The sequence below is a fragment of the Aplidium turbinatum genome, chromosome 12 (genome assembly GCF_918807975.1).
Source record: "Aplidium turbinatum chromosome 12, kaAplTurb1.1, whole genome shotgun sequence".
Lineage (NCBI taxonomy): Eukaryota > Metazoa > Chordata > Ascidiacea > Aplousobranchia > Polyclinidae > Aplidium > Aplidium turbinatum.
In genome coordinates, this window is record NC_137483.1 from 16520290 (window position 1) to 16541097 (window position 20808).

The following is a 20808-nucleotide window of genomic DNA, read 5'->3' on the forward strand; positions in this document are numbered from 1 at the left end:
TTTTGTATTCAGGTCTGCCTCGAGAGATAATTTTGAGTTGGTCGATCGATACATTGTCAGTGCACGTTACACAAGAAGCGATGTGCTCTTTAATTTAGTATCATGGATCTGTACGTAATTGCTTCACCGAATTTAATAAAATCCATGAGGCTCATTAATCTTCCAATCCTTGCCCCAATAGGTAGCTGTTTGCCGCAGTTGCCTCCTATCTGCTAAATGTTTTCACGTAATTTTGCGTGATTAATTTGTGTTTTTTTCTCGCGCAATTAAGCTTCATATGATTTTGTCTCTCCTTTGCATTGCCGTTTCATTTTTATGCGTTTATATTTTTGATTTTTGTGTATGTAGATCAGATCTGTTACTTCAATTTATGAAGAACACCAGTCAGTTGGTTATTTGAAAAGGGCGGACATGAGTAGGCTATGGCCAAAAACGTTCATAATTTTTTACTTTATTTTCATGTTATTATGTTAAATTTCGTCTGGTTGTTAGGTTTTATTTGTCTATGATTAAAAGAAATCACTTCTCTACTAAATTGTACAATATGTAAACCAGTTAAAGTTACTTTGTTTTGTCTGTTTATCGAAATTATTCGCAAATCCTTTTCAGATTTTAATTTTTGACACGAAATTCGCGAAGCCTTGCTGATCTAATCTTGCAATTCATGTATCAATAATATTCACTTTTATACAGAATAATTTACCTGTTTTATTATAAAGTTATTCAAGTTTATGTTGATAAGATTAAGCATGCGAAACACTATAACATGCTGCTGTACACATAAAATAAAATCGATATTTTATAACAGCGGTCATAAATGACCACTAGAGTACTAGACTGTTTTAGGTTGTGAAAAAGTTTGGTAGTTCTAGTGTAAAAATTAACAAATTGTCGTGGTAGGTTTCTTGTATTGACAAGTTCTGGGAAAGTTAGCCCGTTGCTTTAAAAAGTCATAAACCAGACTTTATTGCCCTTATTTGACCATTGCGAGAAGTGAGATTGAAACAAGGGCATGGAAGAACAACACCCAAAAACTGGAAACAACTATATTTCCACTTCCTGGCTTGGCATTGTAACTTCTACTTCCTAGCTTAGAATTTCCACTTTCTGGCTTGGAATTTCCACTTCTCTTTTTAGCATTGCAATTGTCTGTTGAACAGCAATGAGTCGCACATGACCTATGAAGTAACAAAATTTCAATTGAAAAGCGACATAACTTACACATTGTATTCTATTGTAGTAGCTTCCATTTATCATAATCGCTGACACGAATTTTCTCTTGATATGTTTGTTTTGGTGTGATCCCCAATGTTTCTGTCTAAAATGTTCTGTTTAAAATAAACGGTCTTCCAATGTTACAACCAAGTGGCTTCTCAATTTAGGGAACTGGTGATTAACTTTGTTGGAGTAATTTGGCAATCTTGCTGTCAAATGTTTTGAAATCGACTATATTTATTTTTATTTTTGAAGATCGTATCAAGTAATAGGAAATATTGTTTTCCAGCTACAATACGCGATTTAGTCCAACCACTCCGTACAATGTATAGGAAAAAAGGTGGCAAAATATTGTAATGATTAATTATACAAGCGATTGTATGACCACAAACTCTTCTTTTACATCAAAATCTAAGAATGTGCAGTAGCCTACTGCAATACTGACTGTCACGTTTTAGTCATTTTGTGCAAGGCTATCAAAATCTTGGTGTTTGAAATCAATGGCAGCTTCTGTTATTACAACTAAAATCGTGTGGACTTAATGGGCTGTTTTCCTTGAAGGAAAATCATCAATATTCGCAAACATGTTGCATTGTCATTTATAACGTTGTTTTGTGCACATTAATTGCGTTAGAAGTATATTTTTCAATCAGGTTTGATGAAACTTGTAACAATGCCCAAATTTTTCCATACAAAATTAATGTTCAAATATCTGTATACTTTTTTCAGTCTGAACAACTCCATCAATGTGTTTTGCAGCAACTAACTGTGTGTACACCTGAACAACAGCATATCCTATTGTTGGTTATCTCATCCGTAGCTATAGTTGTAACTATTTGTCCAGCACCAGCTGTCAAGTTTGACATGTGTTCAAAAGATTGTTTTTGCATTAGGCTAAAGCAGTGGTTCTTAACCTATGGGTAATTACCCACATGTGGGTAATTTCAGGATAGCAGGTGGGTAATCAGCTGAACCAGAATATTTAGAATTATAGATGTAACAAACAATGTCACAGAGCTCTGTAAGTGGTAAAGTTGCTTTATTACTTATGCTTTTTTTATGTTTTGAGTCCGTTCAAAACAACCAAACAAGCACAGTGATATTTTATCATTTTTAGAATTCTTTCGTCATAGTGATTTATTTTTCGCATCATTTTTGTTGCCGGTTTTATGTATTTCATTTTTGTGACATATTAGTAAGATTTTTCTTGTATAATCAGTTCAGTTACAGTTGTTTTATGAGCAAGCTTGATGGCTGCGTTGCTGTTAGCAGTTGTTTGAAGTAGTTTATATAGCTAAGTGTACATTTAGAGTTAGTGTTGAGACGAGCGAGCTATATTCTTTTGAAGATGAAAGCTTGAGAAAATTCTGGGGAATGATGGGGAAAGCAATAAGCATATCCAAAAGTTGTGCAAAACCACTAACATTGTTGACTATGTTCCATTCCACTTATCTCTGTGAATCAGCATTTTCAAGTGTTGTTGCTTTGAAGTCAAAACTTCGAAACAAGCTGTTAGATCTGAAGTCAGATTTGCTTTGTGCAGTATCCAAAATCGCACCCAATATTGCATCGATTGTACACAAAAACAGCGCAAATGTCTCACTGAAACTATTGATGCCGTTCTTTACGTTAAATGTTGTTTTTGCTGAATAACGCTGTTTTATATTTTTAATATGGTAAAATAGATAAAATTAGATTTTGGGTAATGGGACTTTGATCTGGACAGAAATGGGTAATAAGGGAAAAAAGGTTAAGAACCCCTGGGCTAAAGCCTTGATTATACAAACAGTCGCTTTTGTAGACTATCTATCGTAAAAACATAAAGTTTAAAGTTTTGCTTGATTCATAGCTATTGCGTTTATTTTAGCAGCTTTTAGGTTTTAAACAGAACACAAAAATGACTTTTAAATTTTGTTTTGAAGGCTTCAAACAAAAATTTAAAAACCTTTTCTCAAATACATACTCGACTCTAGGAGAAACGGAAGAGAACCGTTGTTGGCTTCGGATTTGGCTTCGAAATGCCGACGTGATCTGACTGCAAGTGACAGCAGAGCACCGACCGTTTCTGACGCACTGGCCAACCACATAGGGAACTGTAATGTAATTGTCAAAAATAAACAATAAAATCTTTTAGAAAGTATTCAACATGTTCTTTTTACAAGAATCCGAATTTTAAGAGAATATTGTGATAATGAACGCTTAAGCCAAGATTTGAATTTGACATTCATCAATCCATAGCATAATATTTGATTTCAAACTGTTGAAAATTTATTTCAATAAAATGCAGTAAGAGGTAACATTTTTATATCTACACATGCTAAACTTCAGCAGAGAACAACGTAAGTCCATAGAAGTTCATTCCTAAGCTCGATTAGACTATTTTTAGTCACAATTGATCAGTGACGTTCGGTGGCTTAAACCGTTGGGAAAGCAACTTGTAAATATGCTGCAGCAAGGTAGTAGGCCTAGGCACGAAGGGCGTAACCGTCGGGCGAAGCCCGAAGGCGTGTTGCCGAAGGCAACACTTCCAGCGGGGGGTCTGGGGGGCCTCCCCCAGAAATTTTTGAAAAACACTTCCAATTTGGTGCGCTCTGAGAGCATTTTCAAAACAAATCAAACATAAAAATCTGTCAAATTGTGCTTCGCCTTTGTCGTGATCATACATCCATTTAATGTTTAGAAGTCATGAACAATCTTAATTTTAACGTTGCAGGACCAAAATCCAGTGTTAGACATGGAATAATAGTTGTCTAAATATTTAATTCGTCATGAATATTCATTCTGAGATATTCAGTTAGGCCTACACTACAAAAACTAACACTTAGGTCTAAACATTACAACCGCAAGCAATTTGTACAAAAAGCTGGATAAGTTTGCCTCCTGCGTATAGAAGCTTAACAAACTAAATATTGCACCCGCACCTGAACGTTCATTGGCGAAGTAACGTTACATCAACGCTGTAAAAAGGGCAAAGGCATGACTATGAAAGCTAGTAGGCTAAAGTACAGTACATGGCGAGGAGACATCAAAAAACAGCAACAATTATTTCGGCATTATGATGCTTGTGCGGTGTACCGTGACGAGCACCATTCTGACGAGTTAGTCTAGCCGCTCTAGCGAATGTATGCATTGACGTCACTGGGAAAGCAAGACTCACCTGGTCTCACAATAACACATCTGATTGGCTAAGCAGCTGGTGACGTTTTGCAAAACGAGTGATGATTGGATAAAACGAAGGCGTTTTTTGACATTTTTGAATTTGGGTAAGCAACTTTGATAGTTGCTTACCTTGGAGCCTCAGTGATTGTTTCTGACAGAAACGTTTGCGTTAATTGGCATTTATAGGCAAGACATGCGGTTTGGTGAGGATTTAGACTACTCACTAGCGTTACGAGTAATTCTAGTCACAAATACAGTAATTTTCAAGTTAAAATAGACATGATAAAAATAATAAGAAGTTAAACCTAGAATTCAGTCATTATACTTTGCATAGTTTTTGCTCAGGTAAGCACTGCTTTCCTTGCTTTCCCTCACCGATCGTCACTGCAATTGATGTATGTTTACTTGTCTAGGGATAAAATTGTTTGACACAAAAATTGTGTGAAATTTTAAAGTCTATTGTTTAAAACTATTTATTGCTTTATAAACGTGAAACGAAAATTAGCGCACAAAAATCTTTTATAATCAAAGCATGTTCAAGTTTAAAGGTGCACTGCAACGAAAATATATAGCTTTTGTATTCATAGATCTTTATGAGAAAAAGCGATTTGTAACAATAAAATTTTTTTTGAGTTTGTCATTAGCTCAAAAATCTAATAAAAGGGATATTGATTTAAAGGATTCTGATTGGTCAAAATCTTTGATGACGTGTTTGGTTGTGCAGAATAATTCAGAACCACTAGGTTGTATACAAACAAACTATAAACAATTGGGCTACATATTATACAGAGAACAATTTTATACTTGAGTTTTACGCGTTGAGATGTTTTTTTTGTATGGCTCCCGGTTGTAGTAATGGAAGAAACGTGAAAGGGGTACACTATCATCGTTTACCTCTGAATAATCAAGACAAGCTGAAGAAATGGATCTCTGCGATGAAACTCAAAAACCCACCAGTCAACAAGCACTGCTGTGTGTGCAGCGACCATTTTCTGGCCAGCGATTACCAGCGTGATCTTCAGGCAGAGCTACAGGGCACCACACCTAAACATTTGCTCATCCCTGAAGCTGTCCCCTCTGTCTTTGATTTTTCGAGGTATGTGAAAGCCACTGTTACTGAAGTGCCACAAAAATTGATCGACCTGGGTTCAAATCTCTGAGTAAGAGTGGGCGTTCGGATCGAATTACAAAGAAGGAAATGAACAAAGCTTTAAAACAGGTCAGTAAAACATTGGCAGGGTAGATACCGTAACTATAAACACATACCGTAGTTTTGTTTCATATAGAAGATGGCATACGGTACCGGCAAAGACAGTGTTAGCATTCACGGTCCTGTCTGCACATGGCAGTTATAAGGATGTTGTTTGTCTCGTTCCTATTAACAGACTGGATACAGGAATTTTACACAAGTGGGTTAAATAGGTTATGCTGTTTTTACACTTTATAATTAGGCTATGGCTATGTTTACACTATATAGTGTAATAAGAAAGTGCTCTGCTTGCAAAGAATAAAATCCAAGACTGTGTACCAGAGGAATATGCCCAGTTGTTTGATTTAGCTGTTCGTGGAGGTTTATCTGCTCCTACATATGCTCGACTGCACTACATGTTTGTGTAGAGATCCTACCCCAATCAGGGAACTTCAAACATCCTCCGAAACCAGGCAACAATGAGCGACTTGGCAGTCGTGAAACCCCCCCTTTGAAGGGTTAATATGCTTGCCTGTGGCAGCAGGGGACCTGGAGCCCCGGGAAAAACATACGCCTAACAATGTCGGCGTTGCAGCAGTATTAATCATCTTTGTTTAATTTTCCAAAAAAATGAATACGGTCTTATAATATTGGCGATTCCATGTACCGTAGCCTTATGATTTTAAATGTTATAAGTGAAATGTTTATACTAAAGTTACATTTTATCAGTGTTTGCACATTTTTCCTCACCATATACACAATTGGAAGTGGCTATTTTTCCACGCTTAATGCCATGCTTACAATCAGGCGTTGCCAGAGTTGGGATTAAAGTTAGGAAGGGTTAAGATAAGGGTTAGAGTTAGGAATAAGATTAGCATTTTGATCTTTGCCCAGGACTAAAAAAAGTTTGTTAACCATGTATCATACTGTTTCATAGCGAATTCATCACGAATGGAAGGACATTTCAATCTTTCAACTATTATTTCCTTGTCAAACAAGACTGGTGTACATTTCTTTCAACAGTTCAGTTTATTTTTGTTTTGTTGGCGAAAAAGAAAGAAAAAACAAACAAACACATACAAATAATTCGCACAACAAGGATGGCAGCGAAAGACCAAAAGGTCACCAAAGTCAGCTGCCACCCAAACATTTAAACAATAGACCCACAATTAAGAACATTAACACATATGCAATACCAGCACTTTACATAATACATTAACAGCGGAATAACACAGGGCAACATAAAAAAAACTGTGCAGGGAAATAAGCAGATGATATGTTTTAGGAGTGATCATTGTATAAATTTTTTAATAAACTTTTATATTTAAATTTAAAAACATTATAAGACTTTTCTTGTACGGTATTTCTTTTGGTATTTGATTCCATAGTTTCACTCCATTAAAACATAGCATCTTCTTACCAGAGTTTGACGTTGCAGAAGGCAAATATAAATCATTCTTTTGGTTCTGACGGGTTTTATGATGGTGAATTTTGTTTACAAAAATAAAGCAGCCAAGGCCCAGGGCAGCATTTTGTGCACATATTTGTACATAAATTTTGCAGTCTCTAATTTAATAATATCGTTAATTCTGAGCACATTAAATTGGTGATAAACAGTGTTGCCACTCCTAGTGTTTTTCCACTAGATCTAGTGTTTTTGGGTTGCATCTAGTGTTCTAGTGTTTTTTTCTGCTATCTAGTGTTTTTTTTAGCGATTTACCGCTATGTTGGTGTGCATAAGTTTGGACAATGTTCAAAGTAGCCCTCACCTATTGTTGTTTGGCTGCATCAATGTGTTTGTAGTGCTTTTCAAAGTGGACTGGAGTTTTTTGTTTAGTTACACCCAATGATGACCAAATTTGAGATATTTACCATAAATACTTAAAAAAATACACACAAATGACTGTGAAAAGTGTTCAAAGTAGACTAAAGTAGGTAGCGTAGCCTACCTTATAGTAGGCTTGCATTTCGTAAGCTTACATTTGATGAGTGTGGAGTTCTTAGACTACACTAACACAGAGATGATTGTGAGTAATACTGCGTTTTTGACAATATATTTGCAAAGGCCAAATTTTGGAAAATTTTGTTCGCCCCCCCAAAATGTTTTACTTCCCTACGGCTATGACTTCAGGGCTCTCACTTTCAAGGAAATTCAGTTCTATTTTGAAATTTTAAGGACTTTTAGCACTCACTAACGCCATTGGCTGTCATTTTTGTACATTGTGCATGTAAATGATCGTGTATTTATGATTCTAGTGTTTTTTTTGTGAATCTAGTGTTTTTTTCAGTCAAATCTAGTACTTTTCCATGACAAGAGAGTGGCAACAGTGGTGATAAAGAACAGTTGTATTTGTGGACCTCGGCAAAAATAGGCAGGATCGGATGAACTTGTTTTGTAACACTTGAAGTGGAGCAAGCAATGTAGTGTTTGCTCTTCCCCAATTTATAATTGAGTACGGTACTGGATCTTGGATTGAAACAAAGCATAATATAAAGTTTGTAATATTGGTAATGGGGCAATGTATCTCAGCTTAAATGCTATGCCGCAGACCTTTGCAAGCTGCTTTCTAAGATTAATAATATGACTGTCAATCGCTCATCCAAAGTTACACTTAGATAGTTTATACTTTTCTTCCTTTCGATGGATCAGCCACTGACGGACAGACTAAAATTTTCAGCTGCATTTTTTTGTTGCAGAGGATCATATACCGGTAAGTATTTTTACTATAATTTAATAAAAGTTTATTGGATTTCATCCACACATCAATTTTTCCTATTTCTCTATTGACATTTTTTTGGAGAGGTGACAGGCATTTATCTGACTGACAGTTTGAATATAAATACTGTCCCAAGCAAAATTCTGGAGAGGTGAAAACTGTATTTACAAAAGAATTTTTATTAATAACCGGAATACAATAAACAGCAAGATAATTTTCATTAAAAATCATCAGGCAAGTGGTTATCAATGGCTTCCTTGTATCCTTCGTACTGGCCATCTTCTTCAGGAAATCTGTTGCGGATTGCAAGGACTGCACAGGCAGGAATTACTTTACGGCTCTTTCGACCCAATTTTCCATATATCCAGAAGTTGAAGCTGCGATAAGCAACATATCTGTACGACCTGTAAAAGAAAATGTGATTTACCGAGAAGTGTAAAATCATCATTTTTTTTTCATTGCAACATTATCAGTAAATCACAATGTAGAAAAGCCCTAGGCTAGAACTTTTCAACATAGAGTAAAAATGGAAAGTTGGAAACCTTGGGATTTGTGACCCAGGCAAGGGTGCATGTACAGTACATTATACGATGGTACCGGTAAGCTAACTCTGGCCTTTGGATTTTTTTACACTACCATAGGCTATGTGTAACACACATATATAAGAACAAAGTTCACCAAGTGAGTTCTAAAACTGCAAAATTTGGATAATATTTTACAACTATCTAAACTGACCTGTTTGACATTGGATCTCGGAGATCTTCGCCGACCACATCCTTTAGTGCAGCCATAATTGCTTCTAACACTTCTGTATCCAGGCACATCTTTTCAAAGCTGCCGACCTGGTTTATGCATAGGCGGGCTATGTCCGTTTTGGCTACCACGGCGTCACTCTCCTGGCAACATTCATTTTCCATCATTGTTGGCATGATGGCACAATTTCCACACCTACACCATTTTAAATTCTCCATCCGACTGCTGTCGGGTCTGGCACTGTCGGAGCTCGAATCCGAATCACAGTCATCTCTGTCAAGGCGCTGTCTTTTTGGTTCAAACAAAAATCCTTTTCTGATTTCAGACATCTTTAAAAATTACGACTTGTGCAACGCTTCCAGTGTTAATGTATGAAGCTGCCAACTGAGTGAACAACCAAACACGTCATAAGGCACATAGCGCCACCCAGTGGCTGAATTTCTTTTCGTTATATTTGCCAAACAAAAAAGTATATCAAAAAAATTTTTTGAAAAAGATAATGCTTAAACACCAAAGAATCACCAAAAAAATTTTCATTTTTCATTTCAGGTCCCCTTTAAAGTGATTAACTTTGTGCCATTCGAATCAAAGAATTACCAGTTATTCAGGTTTTAAATTGTTCAAAATTAAAATGTACTTACACTTTTTCAAATGAAATAAAGTGTTAAAAAATCTTTTGTAAAAGTTTTTTTTTTATTTCAAACCCTTTTTGATGAACTAAATTTGTTTTGTTTTGACTGCCGACATTTGCATCATCAAGTTTAATTTACCAGTCAAAGAAAAGTCAGCTTCAAACATAAAAACGTAAATTACATTTACAAACAGAAACAAAGTTTTATAGCAGGGCAAAGAATCAATTGTAATACACAGCAGAAAAGCATATAATCGTCTTGGACTAAGTAAAAAAGTATGTAGGCTAGTGTATTACTCATGCTTGTTAGCTGTGAGAGGTCTACCTGATAGTCCACTGACTCGTACTTGAAAGTCTACCCTTAAGCATTCATTTCCAACACCAGTACAATCTACTGTCGTGAAGCGGCTTTGAACAGGTCCACTTCCAGGTATTTCAGCAAAAAATTGAAGACCACTTTGACATCTTCGAGCCCTCGATACCATTGGTAATGTTGTCGAGGGTGTGACGACAGGGGTGGGAAATATGCCTTCGGCGGGGGCATTGCAATTATTTGTGGAACAACAATAGGTCTTGCAAGAACTGAAACAGAATTTGATAAAAATGACAGCTAATCAGATAGCTTAAAGGAATTATTATATCAGCTTAGGGTACATGTTTTTCTATAGTATAGAAACTCCAATAGAGCTTACGTTGCATCAAAGATTTAGAAAAAGTAGGCCATAAGATGTCCAGCTTACTGCCAAATCTTTGATAAAATTTGTTTAAATTTTTTACACAAATTATATTTTGATGTGATCTAAGTGCTTGGCCCTCGAAAGCTACCGTGGAAGCAGTGCTGGAACGATTTGTTAATAATAATAACATAATAATAATAATCATTTAGCCTATTATTTTGTTTCAAACGCAACAGCATACAGTCAGCTACACTGCTACCACAAGTGCAACTCAACAGATATCTCCAAGCAGCGAAAGAACGTGAGGTCATCAAGTCTCATTATTTTATCTTGCGATACCCAGACACGCGCTCTCGAGCAGTGTCGAACCGACGACCATTGCATTCGCTTTCACCATTTTGCTTGCCGTTCTCAACCACACTGCTTGGTTCGTCAACCACGTCACTAATCGTTTTGTATATGAAAAAGTTTTCACTAAGCAACTGACACGAAGAATTTTTTTTTAAATGTTTAAAGTAATTTTAGAAAGCATATTATGTTACATTTATGCGAAACTAATGCATAGCCTTCACATGGGTTTCCTTTCTGGTTTTCAGTTCTTCAGATAAGTTCACAAGCATCATTGCATTGATAAGTTAATAAAGAATCATTTCAAAATATTTTTGTGGGTTTGCACATTTTGCAGTAGTTTGACATAAGCAACTTCAGACAACTATTGTAAAAATATTAAAAAGCTTTGATTGCCTTACTAAAAAGCAACTTTGCATTTGTAGGCCTATTAGGAAGTTGTAGAAATGTGACAATTTGTTTTGTTTAGCGAACATTTTTTTGAATGTTTGCAGTGTGTGGGACACCTCCTGTTTTGCAAATCTCCACGTTAAATAATATAACCTGTCAGTGACTTTTAAGATTATATGTAAATACATTTATCAGGATATGACTTGCAATAATCGTATAGGTAAGATATTTTCTCCGAACAAACTGCCTAAATGTTTATTTGTGCTAGAATGTTACTCAGGTCATCCTGATATCTATAGTAGTTTGCAAATTTGTAAAGCATGTGGTTTCTCTTTCGTTTGGCGCAGCAAAATGCAAAAAAAGCTAAATATTATATTCATTGGCTAGGCTATGGTAAAGAAGATGACACAGATTTTAACTGTTACATAAAATGCCATAAAATTGCATTAATTGCAAGAACTGCAAGTTGCACAAAATAGTGCATTTGCTGCAGGCTCTTTATTTGGCAATTTTATATTGAAGGACTAATTGCGTTGTATTGTGTAAAAATAGCAAAATCTTATAAATTTTGTTTATTTGCAACTGCGTGTCATGTTGATTTGGACTATTTCATAAAAAAGTACTCACAATCATGACAATTTAAGATAATTAAAGCTACAAAGAAAATTAAAGCTATTTAATTGATGATGAACTGTTTTATTTCGATCAACGACGCACGAGTACAAAATAATTGACACGGCGAGAAGAACACAATAAACATAGCCAGGTCAGAGACTTTAAAGAACCGGCCTGCCACGCCCCGTGGAGGCGGGGAGCGGCGTGATTATGGGGTGGCGATGCACCCGGAAGGGAAGTCCACCAGCTTAGGTCGCGGGGGCCAGGCTGGGGAGTCTAGGTACCTGTGGAAGGAAAGTGTGGATCGAGAATTTTGTGCCACTCGTCCGCAAAAGTTAGAATGGCGGAACGGGCCAGGGAGACGGGCTTTGCTTTCTGCAAACGCAAAAAGGTCAGCTCACGACGGGCCGGGCGACAGAAGTTTTATAAAGCCAGGCAGCGCCCACGTCTCCATCACGTAACCGTAACACAGGTACGTTTAACTCCTATACCCGGTCTGCCCGTAGGCAGACCGGATAAACTTTGGGGTCTCCCACGAGGAAGAGATGCTTAGCTACAAGGACGATTTGAATACTCGTGGGAGACGAAAATTATATAAAATCTGGAGCAAAGGCTCAATTAATTGGTGTAAAAAAAAAGATGGTAAGTGGGAATATATTGTATGCTTTACCTACCGAAAAAGTGTTGACGTTAAACCAACGAGCACGGATGTGCACTGGCCAGACGTTGAGGCAGGTTCGCCCAGATGGGTCGGGGGGACTAGCGATCGAAGCGTAGATATGACTAGGCTACGTTACCAGGAAAAATATAGAATAGTGGGATGAAACTTTGGAGGTTGCATCAAGTTGATCAGGAAATCATGTTTATCGATGAGTTAAAAGCAACGCGAGGTTGATCCGAGCGGGAAAGAGCAGCGTATCGGGAGAAGGTAGTGTGTGATAGTCTAAAATATTGAAATATGAAAATACAGATCCAGTGTTGTTAATGATATTACGTCATTGATAGATGATATGAGTCCATTCACGATATGCAATATATACTTAATTCATATATTGCTATTTTATTTTATTGATGATGATTGTATTCTTCATTGAGCTGCAGCATGCTGATGAAACAACAATTGTTTACAGGTAAATTGATAATGAAACAATGGATTTAACATACTATGACGTCACACAATTACTGGCGGGTTTTGAGGTTTGCTGTCTTGCGCGCTCGGATGCTTACTGCAGAGCTTCTGTTGTTGGGGAATTGAGCTTCTGATCGCTGGAATCGTCTTTTCTATGACGTAGCCCCTCCACGAGTGAGCCCGGCGTTCCAAGCTTTCCAGACACGGAGGGAACCTTCGATTGAGAGGGAGGCCACTTTTCTAGCCACCTCTGCTACCCCACGAGCAGGAACACCCAAGGCCGCCAAAGCTCGAGAGCTCAACGGAGCATAGCTCCCGAGGGAGCCTACGACGAACGGAAGTGACAGGACGTCCCTGCAAGGGCGCTTCCTGTCTTCCAATATGTTTACACATAACTCGCCGTACTTGTCGTGTTTCCTGTCGGCGGCTTTTCGAAGGGAATCCGCGCCGTAATCGAACGGGCAAGTGACGTCACATACAACCGTGACACCGTCAGGGCGTTGCAGGACAATGTCAGGGCGCAGATCAGCACCGCCCGCTTCCACGTGTTGTGGAACCGTACTATCTATGGTAAGCAAGGGTTGCCATTCGGCAGGTACATGCTACACGATCTCCCACAATACTGAATTGTGTCGTTCCGTGACAACAGGCATCACGGTAGGGCAGTGGTTCAATATATGAGGGAGAGTCTCTTCCACTTTCCCACACGCGCGACATATGGCAGGTTTATATGGGTGGCCATGGCTTGGTTTTGATTTCAAGGGAAGTAGGTTTAGGCGGGCTTTATAAGCAAATGCACGATTCGCGTGATCCAGGAGCTCCGGTCGCCGAGTCCAAGAGTTCGAAAATCCGGACAGACAGTGGGCACTGACCGTCTTGCCTTGGTCAGGTTTGGATTCCCACTGTCTCCTCCACCACAAGTCATTGTGTTGGTGGAGGGTCGGAACCACTTTTTTTCTTAGGGGAGGGGTGATTTTGGAGCTCCCCGCGGTCAACTCGAGACCGCCATCCGGGCGTGCGGACCAACGTACATTTAGACGACGGGTAGTCGCCGGGACGCGGCCCCACAAGCTTTCGCCTGTTGGGCACGGTCGAGAACGGGCACTTTCAGGAGGGGGGTCCTTATTCAAGTAACTGGCTAGCTGGCACGGGGTAGGATCTGGAGTGCCGAACCTCAGACTGGCACAACGCCTAAGCTGCCCGAAAGCGATGGCAGAGACACGGTCGTCAGGAGACGTCAGCATCTTGAAGGCTGGGCTATCGAAAGCGTGTCGCTTTCGCGACACAGATTAAACACACCAAAGCCCCCCAATGCAGGCTTACAGTAAAAGAAAGCGCTGCACGCCCACCTGGGAAGACGCCACGCCACCTTCAAACACTGCAATACCAGTCGATCGAGCTTCAGAAGCTCATACTGTCTGAAGCGCCGCACTCGCAGATGGTATGACGCGGACGGAAGAATGATAGAATTAAGTGCCAGAAGTTTCTGGCTTGGAGTAAGGAAAGATTTCATTAAAGAGGAAATGTGTTTCTCCAGGGTGGAGATGAAAGGTTGGGTAAGGGACGCATCCGAGGCGTAACCGGTTCGAGCGCCAAGATATTTGTACGTTTCGCCTTTGGGGATGACTCGGATTTCCTCCCCGGCTAGGGAGAAAGGTTCCGGGTCGACCCGCAGACGGGACGCCGACGCTTTCCTATAGGATAAGGTGCCACACTTGCGTGGGTTGAACCGTAGCCCGGACCAGGAAGAGAAGGGATCAGTAGTAGATAAGAGGGAGATCATCTGCTCGCGATCGAAAGAAACGAGACAGATGTCGTCCGCATATGACATACAACGTACTTTGATGTCTTCTTTAGCAGGAAGGTTGTAGCCGCAATCCGTTTTGTCACGGACGCCCCTGAGGAGCACCTCGATGACCAAATTGAATAGCAGCCCAGACAACGGGCAGCCCTGACGGACTCCCCGCCCCACAGGGATACGGTCGGTTTCACCATTGCCGCAGCGGACGGTGCAGGTGTTAGCGACGTATATGTCGGAGATGCACTCAATAAGGTCTGTGGGGGCGTCGAAATGACGCAGGACCTCGGCTATGCATTCGTGCCGGACACTGCCAAAGGCGTTTCGAATGTCCAGAAACGCAACCGACACAGGCCTTTTGCGTGACTGTGCATCCGAGAGGATGGTGTCGAGCATGAACACATGCTCGTAGACGCCCTCCGTGGGCATGAATCCCTTTTGCTCTCGGCTGATAACATTCCCCTCCACCGCCCATCGCTGCAGGCGTCGGGCCAATACGGCGGCGTAAATCTTATATATGTTTCGGCAGATGGAGATGGGCCGCCAGTTGCTGACGTCGTGCAGATCACCCTCAGGGTCTTTGCATATGAGTGTGATCCTGCTGGTTCTCCACTGGTCCGGTACACGACGGTTGATCCGGCAGGTCTCGAAAAGGCTGGCCAAGAGTCCCCCTCTTGGGTCCAGGGTCTTCCAGAAACCGTAGGACAATCCGTCAGAACCAGGGGCGGAACCAACATCAAGCGACTGGAGGACCGCCTCCACCTCCCGGGCCGTAATGGGACCTTCACCGTCATCGATGAGGGAGAGGTTTACATTGCCATACTCGTAACGGCGGGCGTTCATCCACTCAGGCATCCGCGAGCAACTCCCAGCTTTAGGAGCGGTCATGTCACGTCGAAATCTCTCCTCAATTTCTTGAGGGGGAATTTCGCAGTGAAGGTCGCAATTTTTTCCTTCAACAATCCGACGGACCGTTCCCTTCGCGTCCCGCGAGAAGGCGGCTCGCAACTCCACTCCCCTACGATATCGGGCTCCGTTCCCGCGCGAACCCCCGCCGTCCGACCGAGGAGAACCCCCGTTCGAACGACGGCGAGCCGCGCGAGCCCGGGCGCCACGATTGAAGCGTGGTTTGCGAGGACGTGTCCTCTTGGGCGGCGAAGTGCCAGCGGTCCAATCTTCCAATTCAATGCAGAACTGGTCGAAATTTATGCCACCCGCTAAAGTAAGGTTCACTAAACTGCAAAGAGCCCGCCTGGAGCTCTTCGTCTTACTTTCCCTGACCGGTTCAACAGGGTCTTGGATGGATCGTTGAGTGTTGGGTGTGATGGACATCCCTGGGGTAGTCTGTGGGAGTCCGGGGTCATGCGTGGCTTGGTTGCATGCCATGGTGTCGCTTCGGGGTCGAGTCAAGGTTTGGGAAGAGATAGTTAAATGGAATTCATTGTGGGTGGTTTGGGTAGGTGGGGTAAAGGGTCGGGCTTCGGCAGACAGCGTCGAGGTACAAGATTGTATAGGACAGATGGAAACAGGATTAAAAGATAAGGAGGATTGAGATGGGTAGTGTTGGAGAGACTTGGAAGAAGAGGTCTGCATGGGCGGCTTGGAAGAGCTGATTGAGTCCCCAGCTTCAGCTCCGGTGGTAGCCGTCCGAGGTAGGGAAGATGGGCGCAAAGCCGGCTTGGATAAACCGAGCGAGTCCACTGCCACGGCTCCGGTGGAGGTCGGCTTGCGCAGAGGTGCATATAGAAAAGGATTCGCACTGACAGTAGGGCCGTAACCGTCCGTGGTTGGGCTATCAGGCGAGGAAGTGGAGGAAGAGGAAAGAGATTTGCTGTTCGACGAGTCGGACGAGTCGGAAGAGTCCCCACTTTCCGACCCAGGTCCGGCCGAAGACAGGCGAGGAAGAAACAGCACATCTAGATCAGGCAAGCTGTCAGCATCAGCTGGGCTGAGCAAAGTCTTGCCTGAATGGGATAGAACAGTACGGAAAAGTTCTGGTATAAAGTCAGGTGGGGGGGGCAAAGTGGAAGTGCTATCCAGGCCTTGGCGCCAGAAGACTTGAGAGCGGATGACAGAGGAAGAGGAAGGAAGGGATGACCCCTCGACCGATGCGCCTGCAGTCGAGGGCTGGCGCCTTCCATGCCTAACAACAGAGACGTAGGAAGGCCCAGGATTGGTCATCATAGGGGGCCTGGTTTGGCTCTCCGACGGCGTCGGGTCATTGCTCGGCCAGGGAAGGCAGGTTGGCAATTGAAGGCCCTTGGGGCAGGATCGCCAGTGCTCTAAGGCCCCATCCAGCTTGTAAGCTCGAGGGAGAACACGGCAGCACCTGCTACAGGTGATCAGGAACTCGGCGCGCGAACCATGGAATGCTCGCATATGGTCCTGATACGCCTGCACATCTCGGTAAGGTCGAGATGCCCTCCTGCAAGTGGAGAAAGGACAGAGAAGGGGGAATAGATTGGGGAGGGTGAGGCGAATAGGGCAGACGGACTGCAGTCTATTCGACCTCAGATATAGTGGAGCTGACTCGTGGCATGCGACAGGTAAGCCACTGTGTGGTGTGGGATCACGGATCGGACACTCGTCGCCACGACGAAGCAACGAGTTCGTGAAAGCAATAGAGTCTACCGGTGAGGCTTCACCATCTGGGTTGAGTGGGACTGAGTGCCCACTCACAGGAACCTGCTTCCTCGTCGGCCAGCCTAAACTAGTGGACTCAGCAGACGAGGAGGTAAAATCAACACCGGCCAGGTTATCTTGAAAAGTCTTTGAACCTGTGCGACTTAAAGGGCGTGACATAATCAGTAGAAAATGTATAAATATAATATATAAAAAGTTGGTTAAGTTTAAGATGTTTCGGAGTTTACAGCGACAGCTCAAAGTTTAGAAATTAAAGGTAACGGATTACAAAAACAAAGAACTACTGACGGATTACAAGAGGGTTGAATCAGAGGTTACTACTTAAAATTTGATAATTATTTTTTTTACATAGACTCAACGTTACTAAATGCAATTACGCTTTGAATATCAGTTAATTACGGTACTGCAAATAAGTTTGATGAGCTAGGAGGTTAAAAAAATGCTTTGAGAACAATTGACTAAAAAGTCAATTGTGACGTCACTACTGAAAACTTAAACCAAAAAATAGGGTGACCCTTTGATTTGAAGTACGATTAGTTAGGATCGATAAACAATTGTTCAAAAGACTTTAAAGATAAAGAGAGGATTATTGTTCAAATTATACGGTATAGAATTTTAACAAGATAAGGTTATGATTCAAGTGAACACTTCAAGGAGAAAGGAAGTAATGGAAGATGCGTGTTTCAGATGCAAGAAAAGGAAGATTTGGCAGACAACTGGCAACACTAGATTACCAATGCAGGAGTTTGAATGCCGAGATTTCGAAAATTAATTGAACAAGGGTGTTTAATTTGGGTAAAAAAAAAAAGGATTTTCGGATGGATTTATTATTGCAATAGAGGCACAAGTCTACGAATTAATTAATTTAAGTAGCAAGATACTAACTGATTAGAATTAAGGTTAAAAAATGAAACAACAAAGTGAAATGGAAAAATAGGCTAGGAATTAATTTAAAACTCGATAAAGCTAAATTTAGGTTAAACAATGAACATATAGCAATTACTGTAGTACACAATTAACACGACATAGATAATTACAGTTTTATATGATTCCTTTCTTGTGAAATGTTTTTCCTTTTCTTCTTAAACCTTGTTCTTCGGGGGAAAAGATAGGGATACCAAGCCCGGGCTGGAATTGCAGATCCCAGGGTTTGATTGGGGTGGAAATAGTTAACTAGGATGGGGGTGGGGATAAAAAAAAAGGGGGGGGGGTTTTCAGAACAACTCACTTTTTCTTTAAATTCTTTCTTTTCTTGACTGAGATTTGGAACTAAGCATCCAGTTATTCGCAGTCGCACGACAGAACGGTGATCTGAATCTAACTTTAAGCTTTCTTTGTAGCCTTTTCTTTATTTATTTCAGCACTTTCGCAATAACAACTAAATCATCTGGCTCACTTACTAATCTCTTTTCAACTTTTGATTTCTTCTGGTTTCGGATCAACGATTAAGGATTCAGTATAAAACAATTAAAAACGACACGTAATTCAAGCTAATGGAAATACAAATACCCCATTGGCCATAGCCTATACTACTTAGTTTGAGAATGTATTTTTCTGGTAACCACGTTCTACTATGTTTCAGTACCGTATGTTGTTGGCCAGTGCGTTTTAAATCTGAATAGGCTATTACCGTTATGAAACCATCCAAATTATTATGCAGTTTTCAAAAACCAACAAACCTTATTTCATTTATTTACACTAGTGTTAGTGGACTTATTAAGATTAACGGATAATTTCGGCTAAATCAGCATTTAACTTACTGAATCACTGCAGAAGTTTGAAGTTGCTGTCGAACGCTTGATGTGATTTGACTGCATGTGATAGAAGAGCATCCACCACTTGGAACGCACTGACCAACAACATACGGTACTGAAACATAGTAAAACGTGGTTATCGGAAAAATACATTCTCAAACTAAGTAGTTTAGGCTATGGACAATGGGGTATTTGTATTTCCATGTATTGTCCACGGGGCAAGTAGCCTATAACTGAATAAACCCATTGTCCATTGAAAACACGATAGCTGTAATTTTCATAATTTTAACTTTAAATACTGTGAGGAGAATGTGCGACCGATAACGCAACACAGCTCATTATAACTCTCTACAGAAAATAAAGATCTGTTTTTTATATTGAAAAGAAATGGAAAGAACTTGCCAAAAAGTTTGAAATCTCGCTTGTTGCAAACCTAGAAATGATATTTCAATTTCTTTTATTGCTAAGGCTAATAATGGTGCTTTTTAGGTACGCAGGACAGCCGAGTTAGTTTAGATAATTTTAAAAAAGTATGTGAATAGTTGCAGTTGGTGACGCAGATAAAACGAAAATTCTAAGGGGTAAAAGCAACTGTTGGTGGAGCAAATAGTGTTTGAAATGAAGAACTTTTTTAAATATCGCGACGAATACAGCCAACAGTTATGAAACGTCATTTGACATATAATGCAATGTCATTAAAACGTTGTAACAGTATTAACAACATCTTGGAGGAGTGAAAGATAACAATTTCGAGAGCGACTGCTCCCCGAAGCCATCCCCATGGCTACGTTCGTGGTTGTAGTTGCTGTACCTGTTATTGTTCCTTGAATGGTAGCTGTAAAGTCGACGCGAAGACATTGACTTCCAAAACCGGAGCAGGTGGTCGTGGACAACTCGCTGGTAATTGGACCTACACCTTCAGCGCTTATGGAAAACTGGACGCCATTTTTGCATCGCAGACCTTCTGTTTGCGCAAGTGCAAACACAAGAAAAACTACTGAGCATAACATTTTATTCAATTCAGTTTTTGAAAAGATTTTAAAGAATTATATTTGGCAATAGCCTATAGTTCTGATAAACAAAAATTTAGTCAAAAGACTTACGCTTCAAGTTACATATTTTAAACCAACAAAAAAGTAACCGTGTTTTATCGCTTCAGCTGCAAGTATGATTGTATTCTCATCTCCGAAAGTGGTGAAAAAAGTTGCTTGGAAACGAGAAATATAAAATGGAAACAGGCGATATGTTGTAACCAGGAAACATCAACAATACGAAAAAATTTTATAACCAATATTTTTCGTATTGTTGATGTTTCCTGGTTAAGCTTATGATGGTAGCCTACAATTTAATACCATACTCTGTCGTGTCATTTTTCTTTCATTTTGCCTTTGATTGTTGGTTTTTTCCATCAATTCTTTGACGTAGCAAGAGTGAAACGTATTTCATACCTTTGCACTTTCATCATTCATTTTTTGTGCTGTTAGCTTTCAGCTTAACTGAAGATGATCTAGCTGCTAGTTGACCGAAATCGATATTTAGCTCTTTATGATTGAACTGATTCGTGTGAAAATAAATTCCTTTGCATTACAAGACATGTAACCGAGTCGTTCATATCAAGCATTGTTGTGGGTTTGACACCTGTCAGAAGATACTTTATTTTCTTGAATAGGCTGATATGATGTCGAAGCTGTTTGGAGCAGTTCCTTCAAGAGTTGGTTAATGAAAACTTAACGATGTTCGGACTTTATAAACTTCTTCGTGAAATAAAATGATGCGCAACAGTATGTTGT

At 40.4% G+C, this 20808-nt stretch overlaps 1 protein-coding gene across 1 annotated transcript; it reads right to left on the bottom strand.

The window, feature by feature from the left end:
- Positions 1-740: 740 nt before the first annotated feature.
- On the bottom strand, positions 741-19930 carry LOC145781366 (uncharacterized). Its single transcript, XM_082593151.1, has 5 exons — positions 19830-19930; positions 19025-19133; positions 9990-10246; positions 3179-3308; positions 741-1178 (listed from the first exon to the last, which is right to left on the bottom strand). Exons 3-5 carry the CDS (start codon positions 10147-10149, stop codon positions 974-976), a joined length of 495 nt encoding a protein of 164 aa, XP_082449277.1. The 5' UTR covers positions 10150-10246; positions 19025-19133; positions 19830-19930; the 3' UTR covers positions 741-973.
- Positions 19931-20808: the final 878 nt, after the last annotated feature.

Bases quoted from the DNA above. Each gene is read 5' to 3' on its own strand.
- LOC145781366 (XM_082593151.1), bottom strand. From the start codon at position 10,149: ATGGTATCGAGGGCTCGAAGATGTCAAAGTGGTCTTCAATTTTTTGCT. The intron at 3,309-9,989 runs GTAGACCTCTCA...ATTACATTACAG, and splicing joins ACGAGTCAGTGGACTATCAG to TTCCCTATGTGGTTGGCCAG. The intron at 1,179-3,178 runs GTATGTATTTGA...GTTACTTCATAG, and splicing joins TCCGTTTCTCCTAGAGTCGA to GTCATGTGCGACTCATTGCT.